The sequence below is a fragment of the Oncorhynchus kisutch genome, linkage group LG15 (genome assembly GCF_002021735.2).
Source record: "Oncorhynchus kisutch isolate 150728-3 linkage group LG15, Okis_V2, whole genome shotgun sequence".
Lineage (NCBI taxonomy): Eukaryota > Metazoa > Chordata > Actinopteri > Salmoniformes > Salmonidae > Oncorhynchus > Oncorhynchus kisutch.
This window is the reverse complement of record NC_034188.2, coordinates 38842931-38856507: the sequence shown is the minus strand read 5'-3', so window position 1 is coordinate 38856507 and position 13577 is coordinate 38842931. Positions and strand designations below refer to the sequence as shown.

The following is a 13577-nucleotide window of genomic DNA, read 5'->3' as shown; positions in this document are numbered from 1 at the left end:
GCTGCACCCGTTCCCTGCGCTGCCCTGAGTATGTGTCACTTATCTATACTGAACAAAAATATAAATGCAACATGTGACAATTTCAACGATTTTACTGAGTTACAGTAAATATAAGGAAATCAGTCAATTGAAATAAATTCATTAGGCCCTAATCTATGGATTTCACATGACTGGGCAGGGGTGCAGCCAGGGGGAGCTAGGCCCAGCCAATTTGAATTTGTTTAAAAAAAGATTACAGACAGAAATACTCCTCAGTTTCATCAGCTGCGCGGGAGGCTGGTCTCAGACGATCCCGCAGGTGAAGAAGCCTGAGGTGAAGATCCTGGGCTGCCATGGTTACAATTGGTCTGCAGTTGTGAGCTTAGTTGGATGTACTGCCAAATTTTCTAAAAAGAAGTTGGTGGTGGCTTTGAGATTTTAGATTAGTCAAAGTAGCCACCCTTTGCCTTGATAACAGCTTGGCACACTCTTGGCATTCTCTCAACCAGCTTAATGGGGAATGCTTTTCCAACAGTCTTGAAGGAGTTCCCACATATGCTGAGCACTTGTTGGATGCTTTTCCTATACTCTGCGGTCCAACTCATCCCAAACCATCTAATTTGGGTTGAGGTCGGTGATTGTGGAGGCCAGGTCATCTGATGCAGCACTCCATCACTCTCCTTCTTGGACAAATAGCCCTTAAACAGCCTTCAGGTGTGTTGGGTCATTGTCCTGTTGAAAATCAAATAATAGTCCCACTAAGGGCAAACCATATGGGATTGCGCTGCAGAATGCTATGGTAGCAATGCTGGTTAAGTGGTCCTTGAATTCTAAATAAATCACTGACTGTGTCACAAGCAAAGCACCCCCACACCATTACCTCTCCTCCTTCATGCTTCACGGTGGGTACCACACATACAGAGATCATCCGTTCACCTACTCTGCGTCTCACAAAGACACAGTGTTTGGAAATAAAAATCTCAAATTTGGACTCATCAAACCAATGGACAGATTTTCACCATTGCTCATGTTTCTTGGCCCAAGCAAGTCTCTCCTCCTTATTGGTATCCTTTAGTAGTGTTTTCTTTACAGCAATTCAACCATGAAGACCTGATTCATCAGTCTCCTCTGAACAGTTGATGTTGAGATGTGTCTGTTACTTGAACTTGTGAAGCATTTATTTGGGTTGCAATTTCTGAGGCTGGTAACTCTAATAAAGTATCCTCTGCAGCAGAGGTAACTCTGGGTCTTCCTTTCCTGTATCGGTCCTCATGAGTGCCAGTTTCATCATAGCACTTGATAGTTTTTGCGACTGCACAAATTTTACGGATTGACTGACCTTCATGTCTTAAAGTAATGATGGACTATCGTTTCTCTTTGCTCGTTTGAGCTATTCTTGCCATAATATGGAATTGGTCTGTTACCAAACAGGGCTATCTTCTGTATACCACACCTACCTTGCCACAACACAACTGATTGGCTCAAACACATTAAGAAGGAAAGACATTCCAAACATTTACTTTTATCAAGACACACCTGTTAATTGAAATGCATTCCACCTCATGTAGCTGGTTGAGAGAGTGCCAAGATTGTGCAAATCTGTCATCAAGGCAAAGGGTGGCTACTTTGAAGAATCTCAAATATAAAATATATTTTGATTTGTTTTACACTTTTTTGGTTACTACATGATTCCATATGTACTATTTCATAATTTTGATGTCTTCACTATCATTCTACAATGTAGAAAAACTCTGGAATAAGTAAGTGTGTCCAAACTTTTTACTGCTACTATATATACAATTACCTTTCATTCATATACCACCAACACATAGGTTTTGGCCAAGCAGTACTCTCTTTAATGATGTCTTGGCATGTTGGTATGTTAGCTACTACTGCACTACTGCGTTTATAGAAAGACTGATTCATCCAATGAGCCAGATAGCCAGGTTGCCAAGGAAACCAAACACTTTCCCTGTTTGCTTGCTCTGAATGTCTGAATACTGTAAGTAATGTGTGTGAAAGCTTACTCCTTCAGCATTGTCTGTTAATATGCGCATAAAAAAAGGATGGAACAACAACATTACAAACACAAAGAAAATGGATAATGTATGGACAAATGGGGAGACATTCCATTTAATTTATAGAAAGGCATACTGTGGACAACGTGACACTTGCGTTCTGGGTTTGAGACAATATCTGTTGTCCAATGATTTGGCAGTGTTGATTAGAACAGTACATTGGTTGGTAAGAATAAGAAACGGTATCCCATTGTTAACCTATATGTCCTGTGTTACACTTCTTTCTGTCGATTCTACCAAAAATAACCCCAAGCCTTATTGGATATGATTGCAGTTACATTCAGGGCACATTGTCTCAATTATACCTGCTCAAATTGGTTTATCATTCATGCGTGATGTAGCATTCTCATTTCATTGCTATGGTGCTGTAAAGACAGCAACCACATATACAATATATTATTTTCATGCAGTAATGTTCAGAATAGATCACAACACATGGCTAGATACAAATTAAATCATATGTTCATTCCAAAAGGCAAATTTTCCCTTTGTCACCATAGAGATATACTAATCAAGTTATTATGATGTTGGATCATTACTGAAAGATGATTGCGCCATCGTGCATCAGTCATTCCACTTGCTGTGCTTTGGGTAATTTGAAGAACAACACCACTGATGTCAGGGAACGTTCAGGCGCATAAAGCCTTACAGAAAGACGAACGCAACTTCAGTCTACTCATATATCAACGGAGAGCTAGCCTGGCACCACGTTGCTATGGTAACAGTGGCGCAGACTTGGCTGCGTCGAGCTACTAAAACACTGTGAAATGGGTCGTGTATGTCTCTGACATCAGATTTTTGTTGACTCCCTTTCCTACAGTACAAATACTGTACCACCCATCAACTTTAAGTTACAGCAAACCATACATGCATGTGTCGTTTCGGGTTAGAACAGGCGGATATAGTTTTGACTAACGTTTCAAGGACCAAATGAAAAACAACCCTGACGAAGGGTCCCACTGCATTGATAAACAATTGATAGACATTGATAAACAACATAAACAACAACTGGAAATGAAGGGTGAGAAGAAGCATGCTTAGAGGGCTGTCCTCTACCCCCTCCAACCAAGCCTTTACATGCATGCCCTGTCTGCCACCACAACTGTGGTCAAGTCGTACTAGAAGCCTTTTATTGGCTGGAGCACAATTACTTCTAGAGGCGAGCGGAAATCGAACTGTCAGATAATTTATGCATCCCCCCCCCCCCGCTCTCTCTCCAACTCCCACGCTCTCCAGTCGCTGCTTAGCCACAGAAGGAGAATAAATAGATCTTATAATAAATAGACAGAATGAAAGTACTGTATGTATGCACTCTAGCTCATTGTACTGGTCTGTGTGACATATCTTCCAGCGTCTACATGTTTCTGAAGTCTCAAACGGAGGAAATCTACAGTACCTCTTCAAGAACAGAACACACACACACTCTTTCGCTCTCTGTCGCTCTCTCTCTCACACACACACACACACACACACACACACACACACAGCCAGCCACCCTTTCTTCCCCTCGCAGCAGGTGCAATCAGAAATCTTTCCCCGCAACTAGAGTGACAGATGCAACAGAGTTACCGCCTACCTACGGCATTGCAGGGTTCCACAGGAAAAATAACACCCAAGGTCTCTTTAATTGAATAGGATTGAATATCACTGTCAAGTACAAGGGGAGGGGAACAGAGTGCTGGTTAGATAAACATATCGTGACAGAGGAGACCCCGCCCCTATCGATTAGACCTCTTATGGTGGTTTTGGATAGGTATGAATCATCCTGTCTCCTTTAATGGACCTTGGTTGCTCGGCTGCACACAGATTCCTTGTCTATCTCATACGTGGCATTACGTAAAGCCTGTTTAATAGGTTGCTTGAATAGAGAATAACACAATTCTCACAATTATTTTCTACGTCTGGCTGGGTTTCTATCTCACTGCCTCTTGCTCTGTCCATCCTCCATTGCCCACTTTCTCTGCCCATCATGATCTTTCACTCTCCTCTCTCTCTTGTGCATGCACACACACAAATATGTCAGGCTTTTTGAAGAGAACAGGTAGGGGAGAGTGGGCTAAGTTGAGACATTTTTTACATTCATCATCACTCCGCCAAGGGAAATATATTATTATTTCTAACAAAGATATTTAAATGTACAGTATTTCAGGATGTTGTGTATAATCAGAATTCATGTAAGTTTTGACGTTTTTAAAACATAGCTTGTCCAAAAAAAAGTGGTCCCTTGTCAGATCTTACGCCTACACAATTCTTCACTGAATTAAATATTACCACTACCTTTTGTCTATCTTTACTTAGCAAACACAATCGCTTTTGTCTTTAAATAATTTTAAGCATATTTTAACACAGGCTTAACACCTAACAACATTGTACCTGTTTTTTAGTTTTTTTTACACTTTTAACATAGGCCAGGCCCTGTTGTTACCTCATATCCCAGCGACAATGGCTTGCATTATGCCTGGGAAGAAAACATTTCTATTTGATCAACTTGCCATTGCCTCAACTTACCCCAAGGCAAACATTTTGACCATATTAGCCCACACAGCTAATATAGGCATTTTCATCCTAAGTTTAGGGCCTCATATTGAAGATTACAGAGACCCCAACTTTGGTCTAGACACAAGCATCATGAAACCTCTAACACAATAAATGAATTTGACTTGGTGAAAGTCAGCTTTTAGGACCCAACTTGCTTACCACTTTTTCCATGTGGTTTCTTCCTTCACAGACTCCGTGAAACGAGGACATCTTCCAAAATATTTGTTGAAATTATACATTTAGTGTATGGTTTCCTAGCAACAAGGGTGGCTTAACACACCCCTTTGGCTCCACTTACCCCACTCTCCACTAATAAGAACTAAACCTACAACAGCGTCCCGATTCAAATCGTAATCAAAACAAAAAATTCCTCTCCATCAGAGGGGTAGTGAGCTCGGCATCTAGTGTTTCTAATGAATGCACCCCTACAGCAAATATCCCGATTAGAACAAACAGAATAAATCATATTCGTTTTCCAAATTGATCCAGCATCAAATTGACTATACAAATATTGTGTTATTGGGGCTCCCGAGTGGCGCAGCGGTCTAAGGCATTGCCTCTCAGTGCAAGAGGCCTCACTGCAGTCCCAGGCTGCATCACATCTGGCCATTGTTGGGAGTCCCATAGGGCGGTGCGTAATTGGCCCAGCGTCATCCAGGTTTGGCCGGGGTAGGCTGTCATTGTAAATAATAATTAATTCCTATAGGGCAGTGCGTAATTGGCCCAGCGTCATCCAGGTTTGGCCGGGGTAGGCTGTCATTGTAAATAAGAATTCATTCTTAACTGACTTGCCTAGTTAAATAAAGATGACATTTAAAAAATAACAAGACACCTACTTGTTGATTTATGACCTTCATTTCCACACCTTTTTAATTGAGTACTAAGGATTTCACTGCATCTTCCAAATTCTGAGCTACCTTGCATATCAAGGGGTAAAACCAGACAGAGAATTATGATGCATATAATGAATATGCTGTTGCTGAACCCGTAGCTATAGAATATATTTATATGACTGAACCCACTTAAGGCATGCATTGTATTACATATCACTCACCGTAAGTGGTTCTGAACACAAAGATCTACCAACGGACTCAAATAAATATAGGTCTATGATCTGTCCACCACACTTGTACCTCTGTGCCCAACTGTGACAGAATTCGATCAGGTGAAAAGTGGGCAATATTAACCTGGTACTAGATTTGTTTGGTGCCGTCTTGCCGACTGGGTCCAGGCAGGACAATAAGTCCCGCATTGTTTTTACCTTGTGTCGTAGATGCTGTTCTGAAGTGTAGCTATTTATTATAATGGTGATAAGTCTCAGATGTCAAGGACGGCTGGTACACAATCATAATTGTGCTCCATCTTCTGCCTTCAGAGTCTCGAGTGGAACAGTAAATAGGTGTCGCTACAGTGCCCTTGGTGTACCGTAAGCCTAGCTACAGTTTGATAAAGGATGAGCAATGCTTTTTTTAAATCAGGTCCTAGATCAGATTAAAATCATCTTTATTTGAATGAACACATCAAGATCGCATCCTGTGGGATAAGGGTGACATGTTGACGTGATGCAGAACGAGGAAGAGGGTGAAGTTGACGCTGATCGACAGTATGGTCCGTTTTCTGTTTCCACCTATACTAGTTAAGGTTAGGAATGGGGAAGGGGATGATGATTTGAGATCTGCGACTTTAACTTGAGCTACAGGTTATTACAAAACACGGCTGAGTCCTCTCACTAGTTTAACATATAGTAGCAGCCTACAAATGCAAGAAAGCAATAACATCAAGCTCATTATTGTTTCGCTAATCTAACTTTCTTTGACGGACAAGTGACATACAGTGTATGCACTGTGACTCCATATAGAGCACATCAACGTGAATAGACTTGACCTCGCTGCCTCGGAAGCGGTGAGCGGGCTAAGCAATGTGATATGAGACAAGAGGAGACGACTTAGACTAGACGTGAAGTCTTTGAGCAAGTGTGTAATTGATATTTCAGCTCTGTGTAGTTTTTAAAAAGACACCCCACTTACAGTATGTGTGGATGGAGGATTATTAAAAGGAGATGTGTGTGCCAAATGGCACCCTTATCCCTATGTAGTGCACTACTTTTGGCCAGGGCCCATAGGGTTCTAGTGCACTACATTGGGAATAGGGTGACATTTCGAATGCACTCTAGGTTAAGGAGAGTATTCAGGGCAGGCTAAGGTCCACAGAGGGCTGTCTAGCCTCGATTTATGAAAGGCCCAACTTCCTAGCCTACTTAATATTTTATAGCGTCTTCTATAAAAGGGCATTTAAATGTATTTAATTAAGATTGTACAATAAACTGACCATGGAATATGCTTTCTGCATGATTCAGATTTTTGCATTTGATCATAAGGGAACATATAAAATGGCATGATTGCAACAAGGTAACTGCCAAAATAAACGAAACACCAACATAAAGTGTCTTAATAGGTCATTGGGCCACCACAACCCAGAACAGCTTCAATACACCATGGCATAGATCCTACAAGAGTCTGGAACTCTATTGGAGGGATGCAACCCCATTCTTCCACAAGAAATTCCCTCATTTGGTGTTTTGTTGATGGTGGTGGAAAACGCTGTTGCAGGCGCAGCTCCAGAATTTTTTCAATTGGTTCGAAATCTGGAGACTGAGACGACCATGGCATATGGTTTACATCATTTTCATGCTCATCAAACCATTCAATGACCACTCGTGGCTTGTGGATGGGGGCATTGTCATCCTATGGGGGTATTTTTGTGTCACCATTATTTTACCAGGTAAATGGACTGAGAACACATTCTCACATACAGAAATGACCTGGGGAATAGTTACAGAGGGGAGAAGAGGGGATGAATGAGCCAATTGGAAGCCATGGTAGCCAAAATAATGACCTGACCAGCATTTCAAATACATGACCCTTAGCATGATGGGATGTTAATTACTTAATTAACTCAGAAACCACACCTGTGTGGAAGCACCTGCTTTCAATATACTTTGTAGCCATCATTTACTCAAGTGTTTCTACACTGAACAAAAATCTGAACGCAACATGTAAAGTGTTGGTCCCATGTTTCATGAACTAAAACAATAGTTCCAATAAATGATCCATATGCACAAAAAGTGTATTTCTCTTTAGTTTTGTGCACAAATTTGTTTAAATCCCTTTTAGTGAGCATTTCAAATTTTCCAAGACAATCCATCCACCTGACAGGTGTGGCTTATCAAGAAGCTGATTAAACAGCATGATCATTACACAGGTGCACCTGGTGCTGGGGACAATAAAAGGCCACTCTAAAATGTGCAGTTTTGTCACACAATACAATACCACAGATGTTTCAAGTTTTAAGGGAGCATGCAATTGGCATGCTGACTGCAGGAATGTCCACCAGATCTGTTGCCAGAGTTGAATGTTCATTTCTCTACCAACGTCGTTTTAGAGAATTTGGAAGTACGTCCAACCGGACTCACAACCACAGACCACGTGTCGTGTGGGCAAGGGGTTTGCTGACGTCAACATTGTGAACAGAGTACCCCATGGTGGCGATGGGGTTATAGTATGGGCAGGGATAAGCTACGGACAATGAATACAATTGAATTTTATCAATGGCAATTTTTATGTATAGAGATACTGTGACGAGATCCTGAGGGCCATCTCTATTCCCAGTCATGTGAAATCCATAAATTAGGGGCTAATGAATTTATTTCAATTGATTGATTTTCTTATATCTTTGAAATTGTTGCACTTTGCGTTTTATATTTTTGTTCAGTATATTATTTTGTCAGTTACCTGTACATCATAACGAGGTCAGATGCAGGTAAATGTAGGAAATTACAATACGATGAGTCAAATAAGGGACTTTTGATGGGTTAAATCAACCATTTCTCACATGCAACATTGTATCTCTTCTAGGAGTCCCCAGAGAGGGAGTGTGGATTCTTTTGAAAGAGGTCACACACAGTGGCCGCCTCCATCCGCTCTCCTGGAGTTGGCAGCAGATCCAGAACGTACGCAATGTAGCTAAGGCAGGAGGAGGTTCTCCTGGCATTGCTTTCATACATCGTAGACGTACCACTCTGGCCCAACAAGACTTTCTTGAATAAAAATGTACAAGTTCTTGTCTTTTCTTATGGTCACTATAAAAGCATTTCCAACAAAATCAGAGTAAAGGAATTATTTTCTGACTCATTGCATAACCTGTACAGAATTGTCTGAGAAAATGTCAATCGACTTCCTTATGAATTAGCTTATCCCCACAAGGCAGACGTGTAAGGGGAGCTTATGCCTTCAATTTGACCTGGATTCTACTGTACTTTGGGCTACGATACAGCTTGGTGATTTAGCCAATCAGAGTGTATTTCATCCCAGGGATGTCATTCGTTCAATCCATGGAAAAAATGTCCCATTGACTGGATACATTGTTTCAGCTAATGTACAAGCAAAATGATCCATCTCATTTTTAATATGGCTTCTATAAATGTCTCTGTGCCCAGTTTTTTAATGGTGCTTTCTCATCTGAAAATGTATGTTTTCAATATGAAGGGGAATTACTGTAACGCCTTCTAATGTATAGTGTCATCGATTGTATTAAAAGAGTAGCCTATATAGTCAAACGCTTGAGAAGAGCCTCTCACTTTCTAATAATATATGTTTGCATACAGGAAACACACACACAGATATATATATATATATATAAGGTTATCACATATCTATCACAGGAGGTTGGGGCAGGGAGGACGGCTAATAATGGCTGGAATAGAGTGAATGGAATGGTATCAAACACATGGAACCATGTCCTTGATACCATTCCATTCCAGCCATTACTAGGAGCTCGTCCTTCCCAACTAAGGTGCGACCAGCCACCTGTGAGATCTATTGTCCCTATTCTTTTCAAATAAATGATGACACCTATCAATAATAGGATACAGTAGGCCTATGTCCAAAGAACATGCTTTCAGCCTTTTCCCTACCGAAGAGTTTAGAAATAATTATCCTAAAAGTGACTATTTTGTAAAGTGCATATGTGCATAATAAGTGAGGCAAATGTGTAAGTTACAGTGATTCCATCTGCTTCTCATTTACAGTAGACTACTTACTGAATGAAGCCATATGTAACACTACTGCATAAGAACAACCTCTGGCATAACAGTTATGGGCATTGATGTTGTTGCTTAGAACCCAAGTGGTGACTGACATGTCGCTGTTCTCTTGATCCAGCATCATCAGGCATCTGACGCGTTGAGGTTCTTCAACACAACAAGCTTTTATATGGAAAGTGTGGAAACGGTGATTATAATCGATGCACATGGTATAAAAGTATCCTTGAGTTTTGATATAAAATACCTCAGAGACGTTTTTTTCAAACGAACTGTCGCTTGGCAACAGCTAGATGAAATGGGGAGCCCATCCATTTTAGAGCGGCGCTCATTAATAGCTCAGTGAACAGATCAAATCGAACCAATTTTTTTTTACTATTACATATTGTCAGTTTAAATATATATATATATATATTGTTTCAGTTGATTGTTCTCAATATATATATATATATATATATATATATATATATATATATATATATATATATATATATATATATATAAGAAATTGTGTTGAAGAACCTAATAACATAACGAATGTGGGCCAAGAAGTGGTAGGCAATAGGCTGGTCCAGAAGGCTATAACCTCCTCTCAATACCCAGAGGGAAGAAACCTTAATGATTGAATTATTACACTTGGCCTATTTTTCTCATCCACAGAACTACATGGATATGCATAGGCTACCTGATATAGATTCGTTCCTTTACTAAATACCTATTAAATATGTGGAACAATAAACTCATTTTCAATTAACGGGCGTGAATGTATTTTAACCTAGGTTATGTCTATCATAGAGATGAAAAGCTATTGCAAATGGAGACCATATTTGACAAAAGATAATAGAACTGTCTTGAATTTGATTAAAATACGTATTTACAATGGATACTCCCAGTGCCTACTTGTCGTGCAAGACATTACGCGCGCCTGTGTCAATGGAGCATCACTGTGACTTACTGTTACTGTGGAAACCAACTTTACCTTGTCATTTCTCACACAGAGAAGATGAACACTAATCCACATAAGATATTATTTTACAAACAGCCTACTTGTCCATGTCTTTCCACAACAGATGTGGTTTCACCGATTTAAATAAGCTCACAAATTACGCGCTAATTGAGTGGTTCCATGCACCGTTTCTAAGTAGCCTAATTGAATCCATCAATTGATAGTATTGCTGTGTTTTCTATTGGTATATTTGAAGGGGATGACAATTGATTTCATTGTTAACTTTGTAAAGAGACCTGACATAGGCTACATTTGTTACTTACAACAATTGGTGACAGCAAAACTGTTTGCTACTTCCAGATTGTCAATATGGGGCGTCAATCTGAATTCGGGTGTGCCGAATAGACCCATTCCTATCCGAAATGCACTGTATTCCTGATCAGCACCCCTTGGAAAGAGTCCACCTGTAATAGAAACAATTGGACATCTCAATATACTTGTGTATAGCATTTTCCAAAATGTTATATTGTTGATTTAATTTGCATGACCAGCATTCATCATGCATTGGCTAAATCACTAGCCTACTTGCGGGACCTATGTCCCAGAAATATAGGCTATCCTTCAAATGAACGAATTTGCTTGATACATACCAATTTGTACACTTTGAGAGCCACCAAGCACCAAACCCCATAAAACAGGTAGAACGAAAACCGATACATTCATAAACTTAGGCATTTCCATGAAAAAAAGTGCCCACATCCACCCAAGAATGGAGATATTCATTGTTTCTCAACAATAGTCTATGTTAGATCCGACACATATCGGCGACTTGATGTCAGGAAAAATGCACTGGTGAGTATTTTCTGCAGGTGTTTTTTTTAAATAGAAAACGAGGGCTCCTGCTCCAGGTCCAGCAGTGAAGGAATGCTATAATGTAAATGAACCGTCTCTTCCGGTCCTCCTCCTTGCGCTGTCCGCCTGCGAGTCGTAGATACCTCCTTTAAGCACTGGAACAATGCTCGTCTTCGCTCCGTGCGCTGGAGATCCTTTCAGCATCATGGACAAGTGACGAATGTGAATGAGAAGCGTAAAGACACGAGAGGAGCCGAGAGTGCGCACCACTTCAGTGCCTCGCGACTCATTAGTGTGTGTGTGTGTGTGTGTGTGTGTGTGTGTGTGTGTGTGTGTGTACATGTTTGTTCAGCATGTATATAATAGATGCAATATGTGCCCTTGACTTTACATTTTTGAAGCTGCTACGAGTCATGGCACACCGTGAGACAATCTCATTATCTCAGGGGTTTGCTTCGTGTTGTACAAGTCATTATTTGACGGTTAAGCCCTCACTGTATCACTCTGCACTAACATGGAAAAGTATGGCATCAATACATCTTGTATTAATTAACCTGTGTGTGCCCTGCTGATAATCAGACTCAGTCACAAAAAAACTAAACAAATCATGCAGTTAAGCGAATAATAGCCATGCCAGTTTGAGTGGCATCACACTTATTCCATGGGTAGTGTGTGCCATCCAACGCCTGCCTCTTAGGCCGGAAACACTGATGCATTGTTCTGTCTATGTCTCGGAGACATTTAAATTGCACTTGATGAACTAAACAAGATTCACTTTATCTAGCTCACCCCCCCCCCCCAAAAAAAAACAATACTGTTGCATACCTTCCAACCAAAATATAAGGAACAAACAACAAACTGAAGGTATTCAAGGTTGAATCAAACAGGAGCTCCCCTCCAGTCAATAACGGTTTGTACAGGCTGACATTTAGATGCATTTCACTTGTAGCTCGTCGAGTGAATCTTGTCAAGGTGTGTGTGTATATGCGAGTGGGTGTGCAGGTATGTGTGTGTACATACATGCGAAAATGTGTGTGTGTGTATTTGCGTGCGGGCGGGTGTGCGTGCGTCCATGTGTGCTCAACGGCCCCGTGTGTGTGCATGAACACGTGTTTCCTTCCACTCCCATCTCGCTGGGATTAACTACCAAATGAATGCGCTCTTTACCTTTGATCTATTGCTTGTTTTCCACTATTCCATGCATACTAATTGGAGCCGAATCTGTGTGGCGCTTGTTATTGCCATTTTACATGGGGTAAAATGGAACAGGAGCTCCCTCCTGTCAATAAAAATAAAATGTCATCCCTGTTCCCCGGTTTATGATATACAGGCTATAGCTGCAACTTTCTCTCACAGTCTTACATCAGAATTAGACGTTCATCCACGTCTCAAATATCAAAGTTGCAAACGTCAAATTTCCAAGTGTTTAAGGTTAAGGCTAGGCATGGACTCCGAATGGTTAAGGAACGGGTTAAGGTTTGGTATAGGCTTTTAAACAAAAATCACAAATCCAACTTTCTATCACTGGATTTGAATTTGAACCTTTGTAATCAGAGGCAGATGCTTACGCCCCCCCCCCCCCCCATCAAAACCGAAACCTACCTGAAGGTAACGGGCGCTCACTGTTGCCCCTAGTGGCCAGTTTCCATGTCATCTCCTGACGTCCTCAGATGTTGAATATTGTATCACGGGTGACCTGGCTGACACCTCAGCTTCCAGAGACATATACATATTAATCAATGGGAGCTGCAAGATGTTAGTTGTAAAAAGCTAATAAGATTGAGAGTACAGGAGGTTAGGATGTTGGCAGTGGTGGGATGTTGTAGGCAGTACAGTGGGAGGGGAAATTAAATGGGCTCATATCGTTCAGCACCATGGACAGGGGTGAAATTATATTCTCTCATAGCTTTCAGCAACATGGATAGTGGTTCACTCGCTAACTACTTGACCTTGCTGGGGTTGATGTATCTATGGGTGTCTATGATGTGAATGGGTGCACTTCTGTGTGTATGGGTGCACTTCTGTGTGTATGGGTGCACTTCTGTGTTTATAGTGTTAAATCATGTTCCTCCTTGACTACATTACA

The 13577-nt window shown here is 40.9% G+C and overlaps 1 protein-coding gene across 4 annotated transcripts in view; it reads right to left on the bottom strand.

The window, feature by feature from the left end:
- Positions 1-11721, bottom strand: part of LOC109905282 (glutamate receptor 2) — a 65810-nt gene extending 54089 nt beyond the window's left edge. For all 4 annotated transcript variants that reach the window (XM_031790233.1, XM_031790231.1, XM_031790235.1 and 1 more), the window contains exons 1-2: positions 11290-11721; positions 10963-11103 (exon numbers count right to left, since the gene is read on the bottom strand). In XM_031790233.1, coding sequence (XP_031646093.1) covers positions 10963-11103; positions 11290-11422 — 274 coding nt within the window. In that variant the 5' untranslated portion in view covers positions 11423-11721. The remainder of the gene's footprint in view (positions 1-10962; positions 11104-11289) is intronic.
- Between the last annotated feature and the right edge of the window lie 1856 nt (positions 11722-13577).